The sequence below is a fragment of the Hesperophylax consimilis genome, chromosome 23 (genome assembly GCF_061612785.1).
Source record: "Hesperophylax consimilis isolate HC1 chromosome 23, BYU_Hcon_1.0, whole genome shotgun sequence".
Taxonomy (NCBI): Eukaryota; Metazoa; Arthropoda; class Insecta; order Trichoptera; family Limnephilidae; genus Hesperophylax; species Hesperophylax consimilis.
Genome location: NC_142858.1, coordinates 26,573,805 through 26,587,147, shown reverse-complemented (window position 1 = coordinate 26,587,147; position 13,343 = coordinate 26,573,805). Strand labels below are relative to the sequence as shown.

General features: G+C 35.2%; 1 protein-coding gene across 1 annotated transcript; it reads right to left on the bottom strand.

Moving 5' to 3' along the window:
• Positions 1-5,844: 5,844 nt before the first annotated feature.
• LOC149412502 (uncharacterized) lies at positions 5,845-9,497 on the bottom strand. The gene is made up of 5 exons (XM_089645880.1): positions 9,372-9,497; positions 9,212-9,279; positions 7,633-7,715; positions 7,412-7,516; positions 5,845-5,999 (listed from the first exon to the last, which is right to left on the bottom strand). The coding sequence occupies exons 1-5, from the start codon at positions 9,435-9,437 to the stop codon at positions 5,899-5,901; spliced, it is 423 nt and encodes a 140-aa protein (XP_089502006.1). The 5' UTR covers positions 9,438-9,497; the 3' UTR covers positions 5,845-5,898.
• Positions 9,498-13,343: the final 3,846 nt, after the last annotated feature.

Sequence of the window (13,343 nt, the reverse complement as noted above, 5' to 3'; positions counted from 1 at the left end):
GAAACGTACATTGGGTAGGACCAGATAATCCATTATAATAAGTGAGTTAATAATTCTTCATCTTCTTGAGGTTGTCCATCTTCAGGTCTTTGGAGATCATGCGACTAGCGGTGGCCTCGGCCCACTCGCACAGTTCAGGCTCGTTCCACACGCCCTTGCAGCGGCAGATGTACGCATCGCCCAGTTGGGTCAGCGCTGGATTTATACTGCAACAATTAAGGAATCGATATTAAAATCATAATAATAAAAATTAAGATGACGTGGTGCTGACATCTAACAGTATAGAAGATCTACAGTCTCTCGTGTCTGACATGAACCAAGTGTGTATGCAGAATGAGTTATGAATGAAAATAAGTCCAACGTTAAGGTTTGGAAAGAGGGTTTACGAAAGACATAAAGGCTGATAAAGACGTAGGGAGAAGGGAGGCAGGAAATACCTTTAACCATAGATAATTAATTTATTAAAAACGATTTTAAATTATTATTCATTAAAAAATATTTACAAAACAAATAAGGTATGCATCAAAAGTCATTTGGTAAATTTAGTAATTTTTCTAAAAATGAATTACTTATTCTGCATTGAACACAGTATTTTGTACTACACAACACAAAGTGTATAAAAACATTAGGGTTAAAGGAAATAATAGTTATAATCTTCGCGTTCATAGATGGCGCTGATTAAAATATTTAGGAAAAACACTTTTTGCATATTGTGTTTTAAAATATTAATATGAATTGTTTGTTGGCGGGTGTACATACAGATTAATAATAAATAGTTTTGTCTGTACAAAAACTCACCTTTTTTTTTTTTTGTTTGTTTTTGGGGTGTTATGCCGTGTTGCGCTAACTCCTTCTTTAGCCGACGTTTCGGACAGCGTTGCAGTGTCCATCATCAGGGCAGATCCGGTAGATCCGAAGATGTGATCATCTTCGGATCTACCGGATCTGCCCTGATGATGGACACTGCAACGCTGTCCGAAACGTCGGCTAAAGAAGGAGTTAGCGCAACACGGCATAACACCCCAAAAACAAACAACAAAAATGCTTTTGGCCGTGAGAATCTAAAAACTTACCAAAAACTCACCTATTTCAAGAAACGAATACAAATAAAATAATAATTCATCTTAATATTATAATGCATAATTTGCAAAAAGTATTTTTAACTAAAATATTTTAATTAGCATCATCTAGGAATACGGAGATAACTTAATCATTTTAATGTCTGTAGGTATGTTATTAGGGTGGAATGTTTTTAATATTTGTTTTTGAAATCGAGAAACATTTTCGAATCACGAAACTACTCAACAGGAGGATTGTCGCTGATCAGATGCTCTTGTATAAAATTATTAACTCTAAAGTTGACTGCCCGGAGTTGCTGAACAAAATAATTTTCCATGCGCCAATTCGATACAGCAGACAAAATACCCTTTTCTAAATTGATAGATGCAATACCAATTCCAATCAAAATGACATTTATGCAAAGGACATGTAACTACTATAATAATAAATTTGCAAATATAGACACTCATGCTGACATATTCACTGCTAGTTATAGTTGTAGTGATAGTTCACTACAGAATTTCATTGTATCACATTCTAACTCATATTCACGACTGTTAAATTGATTGTACCTAATATTTTAATATTACTTGCGTGGCAACTTTTCCTTATCCCTCTCCTCCCCTTTCCCGTTCCAACCTAAGTATATTTATAATCACTTTTATTTATTGCTGTTTATGGTAGGCATATTATAGGTTTATCGTTTGTTGAATTTACATTCGTATTATTATTTTTCTTATTTGCTGCTTTATTCTGTTTTTTTTTTCTATTTTTATTAAATATTCTAGTTTACAGGTTATTTTTATGTTTCTGAATATCTATCTGTGAACATTAATAATTGGTCTGTTTTTTGTTATCCTCTTATGTATATTGTATTACTAAGACGTTCCTCAAATAAATAAATAAATAATCGTCTGTCAATCTGAAATTAAAGAACAATTATTGTTTTGTTTTATTATTATAGAAATAGGCGTTATATGGAACATCTCGCCTTACAGTGTGTCTTTGTGTAACTGTATTCTGCACTCCCCTCAGCTGCATCCAATATTTGGGTCATGAGATAAGGTTCCAATGTGTAACCAGAGTCGCATTATAATAGGTACCTACACATAATGACTAAATCAAAAAGTGGATTGTTGAAAAACGTACCTAGTAAGAAATACGTCTCAATTCTCTGATTATACAGTCTGGTCATTTCTGTTTTGAGTGTACCATTGTTCCAAATAAATTGGTCATGGACAATTCCCTGGGAAACGAGCATTAATAATTAATATTGTCAACATAACATCATACACCTGTTTAGCAAACACATAAAACTTCCAATAAAATGTAATTATTGTGAAATTAAATATTTACCACTAATTCCTTTGTGGTTTTTACACTGCTCCTTTTGTCTGGAAGGGGTGACGATAGCGATGTGAAAATGTATAATGTCTTCTATAAAGGTGCTCCAAAACGGCTTTCATAAACACTTTGATACATTTAGTTACAGTCGTCTGACCTATAGCCAACATATGATCTTGGCTTACTAATATTTTGATGATTTATATAGCGCCATTTTTGTGCAAAATCACCTCAAGGGCGCGGACGTTAGGTACTCCACGTTTGTAACTTCCTGTGGCAAAGAAATTGTGATACTACCTGTCAACAACATCATAATCTTCTCTTTTGATCGTTTTAATCTTGTTTTTTTTACTAAGATATAATAATTAATTAAATACACTCACTTTAATATACATTGGAAGTCCGCATGTATTTTTCGACACCTAAAAAGGAGCTAATTGGTCAATGAGATCTTAAGCAATAATACTAGACACACAAAACAAGTGTCTGAATTCCGTCTCTCTTTTAAACCAGTAATTTTGCACAATGAACGACATTATTTAAAAAAAGTTGCGTATATCAACTATAATCCGAAATTTAACTGACAGCCATAAATAAACCAATCACCTGACAGCTGAAGATTTGGCGGGCTTTTATGACGGAATTTCATACCAATCGTTGGGTGACCGGATAACTCATCAAAATGACAATTCAATACACCAATAAAAAGTGTTATAAAGTTATGAAAAGTCTTTTAAAATTGCATTAACATAATGTTTTGTTTTAGTTCAATATTGACTTCAAATATTCATTTAGAATTTATAATACCTTATTCAAATATTAGTGATAGTTGTATTTTTCTGTTTATCATGATTTTCAATAACCATGTTAGTTATTATACAAGTACATTGTTTAGATAATACCTACTTTTATAAATCAAAAGGGCATTTCCATATTTACAATTTTCAGTTCTTTCTTCATTCTTGTGCAACTTCTTTGTGTTCAAACAATCTTTTTTTTAAGGATACACCAAGTAGGTAAAAAGAAAAACATTCTTGAGTTCTCCACACCGATGTCGAAGAAGTAATTTCTGGTCATATTTCACCTCTTCACAACTAAATCATTAAAGATACACGGAGAAGCTGTCATTTATGGAATTGCTGCACTTATTCAGTCTTCAGACAGAACATCATGGTTTCCAAGTCACAATGCAGGAGGCTGCTTCTTAACTCAACAGAAATAACTTGATAAATTAGTTAATATAGCTTTAGTCTTCAAGCATATCATCAGGCCGTCCCAGCCAGTCACACATGACAGGAGGATCTCCAGTGTTCCAGAAAGTGCCAGATGGACCTTAAAAAATCCTGATGTAATGGTGGCGGCGTAATGTAACGTTTTTAAAACAACAAGCCCCAACTTCCGTTACTAATATCAATTTGAAGATCGATGCGTACAAACACCTAGGTCAGGGGTCACAAAATGGCGGACCGCGGTCCGGATCCGATATCTTGTGCGGACCTTGTTTTAACAGGTCCGCACAAAATAGATTCACAGATTTTAAGAAAATTGAGGATGTCGTCGAAATTCTCCGTAACATTTACTCACTGCATCCCGGTGATGAATGGAGCAATGAAGCTGCAAATATTTTCGGGAGTAATAAAGCTACTCTCCAGATGGAAAATATCGATTTCCAAGAAAATGCAGTTTTAAAACACCAAAAACAGGAAGTTTTCTGTCTGATGAATGGTAAACCATTGCTATAAATCGGGCAAATTGTAAAATTAGTTAAAAATAAAATAAAAAAGTTGCTCGTAGTGTACCTATACCTACGTGCCCACCAGCTGCGTTGTGGGCCGGACTCTCTCAACCCATTGGGAGGGATGGATTCATACGCCTCTAGACACACGACCCCCAGATCCCTACCCGCCCCTCAGACCTTTTTCCTTCTTAGAACCTCCTCTCCTTCCAACACAATTCAACACACGTGTGTTGCCACTGTCTTTAGTTGCCGAATACCGCACAACATCCCCAAAGTTGACATAAGCCATGAGGTGTCAAAGGAAATTATTTTCCTCAGGGCCTCACACGTGGAACTAATGTAAACAAAACTCTTTTAACCCTGGGGACACTAACTTTTGTTTGTTATAGTACGTATGTACATATTTTTTACGCAGCTTTCAATTCATTTCATTCATTCGAAACAGTAGTTCTAGTTACCTCTAAGTCTGCTGGTTCTTATGGTTAGGTGAGGATAGGTTAGGTTATAAATATATATACAAACAGTACTTCTAGATACGGCCAAGTCTCCTGGTGCTTACGGTTAGGTACTTCCTTCCCCTCCCAGAACCTTCAGTCTAACAAAAAGCCAAAATTAAGGATGCTATAAATCCTCCGGCTCTAGGCGGTTGGAACTCTTCTGACTTCCGTCCTTTATTTGATTAAGGCCACATTAACATATCAGGTGCTCTTGGTCGGTAAATTAATAATAAAAGTACACATGTACTTCTCAGAAATTAAAGTTATATATGGGTATAACAGTTGGGCTGGTGTTTCCTCACTTCTAAAACAGGTTCACTCCTTCATTTTCTTAAAAACACCCTCCACACAGCAACCCCAAACATGATACACACCCCGAAAGACTCCAGGGCCTGCTTAGTGTAATAGTGTGAAAGTGTAAATATATGATTAAATTTAAAAAATTGTCAGTGAAACAAAATAATAATGTGGTGGTTAGTATTAAAAAATGACAGTAATTATTAAACGTTATATATATGTTTTATTAAATCAACCAAGCATAACAAAATATTAACCATAGAAGTATACATTTTTATGAAACAATATCAAGTAAGTTATATTGCAACTAAACTCTACAACATCCTTCCTCCAGATATAAAACTAATAAAAAGTTTAATCAAAAATAAAAATCTGGCTAAAAAAGGTCATTGAAATTTATTTTTAAAATAACCTTATAAATGACATAGAAATCAAATAAAATAGAATTAATTAACTTTAGATCGCCTCAGGATAGAAAGGAGGAGTAAGAAATACTGTTACTGGTTATAAATTTAGCATAATATCTTGCATGTTGATTGTTTTAAAAAATGGCTAAAATAATAAAAAAAATGACGGACAAGAATGTGACTTAAATGAACGTTAGTTTTCGAAATATAGGAACTTTTATGAATTGCGTAAAAATCGACATCTGAGATCAGTTTTTCGAGTGCTACAGCTTAAAAATTCCTTATTCTAAGATAAAGTTATTAAAAAAGCTCATTTAGTATTTTTAAAATGGTATAAATGCTATTTTACTGCAAAAAGATCTCGAATTTTGGTGAAGAATGCTACAGAAACTTAGGCAAGACCTATAGTCCCGACAGTTCAGACAGAAACATAGGTGAGATCCAGAGTTCCGAGAGTTCATAGAGAAAAAAGTCACAGTATCATTTTAAAGTGAAACCTGAACGTCAAAATTGGCCCCTTTGAATTGCCAAAGCCTAATTATTTTAGAATTAAAATTTAGTTTTTGGTTTTTGAAGGCTGCGGGTCGTGTGGCTCTGCTGAGCCGCTGGTGAGGGGACCTCCTGTCGCCTCTTTCTCCTCCCGCCGCATTTTGCCTCCTGCAAAGAGGTAACTCACTTAAATATCATTCAATATTAATCAATTATCTAACTATACAGGCCTTTAATCTACGATAAACCATTAATCTATGGTAAATTGTAATCATGTAATGTAAGGCTGTTTATCAGTTGTTTAAAATTCATACAATGCTTATAGGGGGGCAGGGGGTCTTTGATTTGCTTATTTTTGATGACATGGGGGGTGGGGGGGTCGAGATAGTGATTACGTCAGCACTGCTCAGCAGTAGTTATTTTTATTTTACACATTGGCAACCCACACATTGTCTATGTTTGAAAACCGAATACATATTCGGGGATTCCCACAAATAATTAATACGTTTAGGTACTCGCTTAAAAAACAGAAAAATGCATATAGGTACCAATTTTTACGCAAGCATTGGAGGGGGGGGGGGGGTAAGAGCTTTGCTTACTTTGGTGACAAGGGGGAAGAGGGGGTAAATAATTGTAATAAATCTGCTTACGTAATACTTGAACGGCCCCTTAGTAAGGGGGTAAATATTAAACTATTTCCCTCATGTCTCTTCAGTTTATCAATATTCTAAATTCCATCGTATTTATTTACCGAGCATCTCTCACAGCGAAATTCCATGATATTTACAAATCCCATTTATTGTAACAATTAATCAGTTAGTGTTATGCGAAATGGAAAAGTGCTGACAAAGCCTAACAAGAAATGAATAATAAAAATAGCTGAAGAATTTGAAACGTTAATAATTATTGGTGATGACAAAATGACAATGCTGATATTACAATTTTAATTTAAACAAACTTTTCCAAGAAAAACCGCGAATACCTACCATTAAATGAATAATACTGCAGACAACAAATAATATACGACGTATCCCAAACAGTGGCGACTAGTGGCTTTTGAGCATGATAAGCAAGCAAGTGCTAAGTTTTAAAAATTCGTCATTATTCGTCGTTGTTTAGTCGAAAACGATTTTTTTTTTCGGAAATTCAATTTTTCGTATGAAGTTTTTCAGGATATTTCAATAAAACATCAAATCTGAAAATCTTCACACAAAAAACGAATTTTCTAAAAAAATAAAAAAATCGTTTTCGGCTATAACAACATCAATAATGTCATAATTCATAATTCACCCACAAATCACGAGCCGCCGCTCAAGGGTAATAGACTCACGACCAATCAGAAAGATATTCGCACTTTTACGAATTTAGGCAAAATCTACACCTTTGGTCAGTTTTTTAATGCCACTTTGTATAAACAATAATAAAAAACTTTGACTCAACTCATGTTTATTGATTTACAAAACCCGCGTTAGGCCGATGGATCATTGGTCCTGAAATAGGTTTAGTAAATCATTAAACCTATTTCAGGATGAAACCAAGTTATCAAAAATACTAAAATCGGTTCTGTTGATAATATTTACCTGCATTGGTGCATTCGTCGTCCTCCTGCTCATGCGCTTCTGTGCAGGTCGCCATGGTGGTACATCCATGAGTCACCCTCTTCCGTTTTCTCTGTAGCCTGTACTCTGAAAGCACCAAGCAAGCTTGTTTTCATGAAACCAACCAACCAACACACATACACACATACACACACACATATCCACATAATACACACACATAAATATATGTCAATGCTACTTACGAGGCACGCCGTCTGCATCCGCGGCTAACTCCTTCTCCAAGGCTCGCACCAAGTCAGCCACTGGCTTAATCCTCCGAGCGCATCTAGGGGCAAAAACACAGGCATAAATTAATTATTACTAGCCGGAGTTCAAACAAGAATCTATACCATACTTTTCTTATTTTCTTCCCTAGTAATACATACTCACTTTTATGCTATACATATATATAATAATAACTTCTTATATATTTTCTGTTGCGAAGGTTGAAGACGTGTTCGGTGTTATATTAGACCATGTAATATTTTATAGTAGATTTATTCTGTTGCCGGGATAAAAAGCCGTGAATAAATTTTAACAATATTTTATGTATCACACAAGTAATTAATCAGAGCAAGGATTATTTAAGTAATCGCGGCGCGGAAGGATTAAGTTGTTTTGATTGGCGCGTTAAAGATATGTAAGTAGTAGACTGTCTGAGAATCTTCCCGCTGTCGCTTACATAAGATGCGAATACATCGAGAATCATCCAGCGGGTAGGTAGATGAGCAGTACCTACGGTGTTTGCTAGTAGGTTCCAATACGATTCAAGTTGTACCTAAGAACGTTCCCGAATATTCTAGTCACTATCGCAACTATATGTTGCCGCCCGTAACGCTGAAAATTCCAGCGATTGCCCAATGGCTGTAGGAATAGCGCGGTAGTTTCAGGTACCGTCCGGCTTGACCTTTAGGCATCGGTCGAAGTGTCCTTAGCGCTTGGCGCTGTGTACTAGGTAGTACCCGATACCGTCCGACTCGAGTTGTGGCGTACCACTACAGGATTCCCCCCTAGCAACACGGTTAAGGGCTGCGATAGAAAGAAAAGCTCCTTAACTCATCAAGGCGGTCCGGAAAACGAACATGCCTTCCAGAACACGTGGTCTTGTGAGTCCGATCCTGCTTATGGATCTGCACGCTCATCAGGCTCCAGAAGTCTTATTATCTTCTGCTCCTGAGTGGAGCTGAGGCGTCGAGTCAGCTCTATTCTCACAGATGCCCCCGAGTTTGGTTTCATCCTCGGGGCCCTGGATCCATCGTATACTCAAGAGGTTTGGGACATTATTGTTAACCCCCCCCCCCCCTCCCCCCATCCCTGAGGTTTTTCTCGGGGTTGGGAAGGAGGGGGTTACGATTAACCCCCGAACCTCTTGAGCATACGATGGATTCAGGACCCCGAGGAAGAAAACAAAATTGGTGGCAGAAAGGGGGAATGCGCACCGCCACCCGATTAACCTCTGACGGCATAATTGTACTTAAGAGGGACATTTTCGCACTATCACTTTATGTTAATTTTCAACGCAGTGAAAGTTCTACAACTTTCAGAATGCACCGGAAAAAATTACTGTAACGCGTGACATTAAAAAATAATGTTAAATACTTTTAATGTACCTTATATGTAATCAACTACCACACACGAGCATGTGCCTAGCTTGGTGGTCTAAAAATTCTTAATTTACTGTAATAAATAATGCAGTGAATAAAGAAAAATTAAAATAAAAAATTAAGCACAACACAACGAAACAAGTTAACAAAGATAGAGTGTTCTCATGTCTATACTTACTCGTCTATTTCCTCCTGGCTGAAGCCTCTAAAAACTTCATCCACTTCCTCCTCTCCTTCTGCAACAAGCTGCAACAATCCAACCAACACATACCATGTTATAGTTATTCACATATATAAATATACAACTCACAGTAAAGGAAAATTAACACAACACATACCTCCTTGTTAATTAACTTGAGAAGTTCTGCCTCCCGTTCTTGCATTTTGAATTGCTTATCGGACATCTTATAATACTATAAATCTGTTCACTCGGCACCTCAACTTGCGTCAACTATTCATTCCCGCTGAATCAGTAAAAAGTGTAGCCAATAGATATTCTACGAAGCAATAATAAAGCTGGTCAAAAAGAAAACCGGGGCTAAGTGTTACGAAATTTCCTTTTACATGTTTATGTTTTTACCTACTATAAAAATGATTGTCGGTATGCGCGATATTTATATTTATTGACGGCCTCCGTGGGCAAGGCGTGAGGCTCTCAACCAGAAAGCTGTATACTTGGGGTATGTATATATATTGTATACTTGCCGTATGTTCCAGAGTGAAAGATACTCTCAATTTCGCATTGATGTGAGACCACCATTCAGAATTGAATCTTTTAGTTTTTTTTTTACGGAAACCTTCAAAAATTATCAATTGCAATTGTAATTGGCAGATTGCAACAAAATGCGCCTTTAATATTAATTTAACTGACACAAAAATAATACCTTTATCAAAGAGTCGAAAGGTTAGGCTAATAATTTATTTTATTTATTTTTCGGAATAACTTTATTGAGTAAAACCTCAAATTGTAATATTTAAATATTGAAGACAATATTAGTGATTTCTAAACGAAAATCTGAAACAGAAAAATCAGAAAAGGAAACGGTCACATCTGGGACTCAGTCCGGTCTTGCGGACGAGTCCCAGATGTGACCGTTTCCTTTTCTGATTTTTCTGTTTCAGATTTTCGTTTAGAAATCACTAATATTGTCTTCAATATTTGAATAATTTATTATTTGCAACTCGAAGCCACAAACTTTCAAATGAACTTTAATGAACGCGTCGTTTTGGTATTTGCTGTATTGTTGCCATCTTTTTCTTGGAAAGTATTTTGACTTAAAAACGGTTTGCGCTTGCGCATTGCGTGAGTGGTTTATTTATGCGCATTGCCAACCAAAACCCAAAATATTCAACTTGAAAACAAAATCTTCACATGTCGAAAAGTGCATTTTAACTGCTTATGGGGCTTTATGGGATTTATTACAATTATTTACCCCCTCTTCCCCTTGTCACCAAAAGTAAGCAAAGCTCTTACCCCCCCCTCCCAATTATTTGTGGGAATCCCCAAATATGTATTCGGTTTTCAAACATAGACAATGTGTGGGTTGCCAATGTGTAAAAAAAAAAATAACCACTGCTGAATAGTTCCGACGTAATCACTATCTCGACCCCCCACCCCCCCATGTCATCAAAAATAAGCAAAGCAAAGACCCCCTGCCCCCCTATAGTGCTTACATAATACTTGAACGGCCCCTTTACTCCGGGGGGAGTGGGAGAGCACAGAATTTAATTTCTTTTCACAAGATCCGTCACCTTTGGTTTATTGATAACTCAACACAATGACAATTCAACACACCTTTAAAAAGTGATGTAAAGTCATTAAACTAACATATAAACCTTAGGTAATCTATTTAACCTATTTTTTGTTTCATTACTTTTCACGACTTTGTCACTTCTTAAAGGTGTTTAATTATAATTTTGATGAGTTATCCGGTCACCGTCACCTTGACAGCCGACGGCGCGTGACCACGGCAGCTCCCTAATTAATCTGTTAGCATCATTTTCAAATATCACCCGGCTATTAGATCACAGCATATCATCGAGGCCCCACACAAACATTTAACGTATTATCTGTCTCTTGTGATATGACTTTATTTCCTTGTTCTGACATTTCAGTTTTAGTTGATCAACTTTTATTGAATGAAAAACAAAAACTTGAACAACTTTGTTGAAAGAGGGTTCTCACTTGTCAATATGCTATCAAGTAGATAGTTGATGAACTAAAAATTGAAAAGTCTGAATGAGGCTTATGGGACTGTATGGCGGGCTATACAGTAATATAGGCCATGCCCAAAAAACGTTTTGAGAAGTAACATAAAGCACACAATCCAATTATTTCTTTCCTGATAATGACTAATGACCCAACTCACCTGTTTCTTTTCCAGTCTATGGCGAGTTCACATCCAGCATTATATGTATATAGATTGACTCCGCATTAGAGGAGAAAATCTTATTTAATTAAATTGTGTTATTTTACATAATTCTCATAAAATAATATATTGTACACTTGCGGCAAGTTCCAGACTGATGGATACTCGGTATCGTTCTGATGAAAAACCACCATTCGGGATCGAAATATCGCTGAAAAGCCTTTAGTCGTGTTTGGTGACCATATCTGAATTTCCAGGTACTTCCAAATTTTCCTCTTCCCCATCTCCGTTCCCTCCCCATACCGATGCCATAGTCTCACTTACTTTGGTTATCACGGAACAGTTGGAACTCTTGTGTGGTACTTCATTAAAAAAATCTCTTGATTCTTCTATTATTTGATATTCTTTGGATGTAAAATGAATGTAAAAAAAAAGATTTCTATTAATGCAAATATTATTTATTACAAAAAACTTCCAACAAAATACATTTCAAAAATGACAAAGGGGACTGCTGAAGAAATATTAGTTACAGCACACAAACTTCGGCTGAGCAAACCTCAACCGAAAGATAACAATGTTTTCCAAAGTACATAATAATATTCACATAATAATTTTTCACAGAGGGAAAAAGTACCCAAGATGCCATTGCAAAAATTTCATCTAGTATTCAGAGTACCCTGGATAAATCAAATAAATGTATAGGAATTTTTATTGACTTAAAGAAAGCATTTGACAGCATTTCCCATGAAAAACTTATATTAAAATTAAAACAAAATGGCATTGACCACTTAGCCCTTAAATGGATAGAAAGCTACTTAACAGAGAGACCTCAAATTGTAAAATTAAACCAAACTTTTAGTACACCACTAACAAGTACATTTGGCATTCCTCAAGGCACGGTCCTCGGACCATTACTATTTTTAATGTATGTAAATGACATTTTCCAACAGAAAATCAAAGGTGAATTAATCTCTTATGCTGATGATACTGTTTTATTAATAAAAGGTCAAACATGGGAACTAGTTAACAAACTTGCAAATGAATGTATTAATATCTTAAAATCATGGTTTGATAATAACCTACTCACACTTAATGCTAAAAAAACAACATATGTATTATTTTCACTACAAAAAATACCTAAACACGAAGTAAATATCATAATCCATGATGAAAATTGTGACAATATCAACTGTCAACTACTTAATCCTATGTGTACTGTAATCAACTCTTCTTCTGAAATCAAATATCTTGGTGTGATCATCGATGAAAATCTGAAATGGAAAAGCCATATTAGGGAGTTAGTAAAGAGAATAAGGAAATGTATATATATATTTGTTAGGTTAAGAAATATTTTAAATGTGAAAATACTAAAAAATGTATATTATGCTCTTGTCCACTCCCTGCTTATTTACGGAATCATAGGTTGGGGAGGATCTTATAAAAACAACCTAAACTCAGTAAAAGTCTCGCAAAAAATTATTATAAAAGTAATACTTAAAAAAAACTCTACTTTCCCAACAAAATTGCTTTTTAAATTGTTTCCAGTACCAACTATTGATGATATATTTAAGCAAACTTCCATTATAAAAATGTGTAAAGAAAAAAATAACACAGAATATCAAGAATTTTATAAACTCATGAGAAATGGAAATCAATTTATTACGCCAATCTTTAAAACAACTCAAATGCAAAACCATTATATTTACCAAGCCATAAAAAACTACAATAATCTCCCTTCCGAATTGCGCTGTATTACGAACCAACAAGAACAAATAAATAAAATCAAACTTTTTTTCCAAAAAAACTTATATTAAACAAAAATAAAAATATATATATATATATTATTATTATTATATCTCATTATGAATTATGAATCTAAGTAAGAATCGTGGCTCCCTTATCAGGCACAAGAGCTCCTCTTTTCTGATAAGGTATACATGA

What these genes read in the sequence shown, in the direction of transcription:
- LOC149412502 (XM_089645880.1), bottom strand. Translation starts at nt 9,437, where the DNA reads ATGTCCGATAAGCAATTCAAAATGCAAGAACGGGAGGCAGAACTTCTC. An exon ending in GGATGCAGACGGCGTGCCTC is followed by an intron (nt 7,517 to 7,632) that starts GTAAGTAGCATT and finishes TGGTGCTTTCAG; the next exon opens with AGTACAGGCTACAGAGAAAA. An exon ending in CGACGAATGCACCAATGCAG is followed by an intron (nt 6,000 to 7,411) that starts GTAAATATTATC and finishes ACCTCTTTGCAG; the next exon opens with GAGGCAAAATGCGGCGGGAG.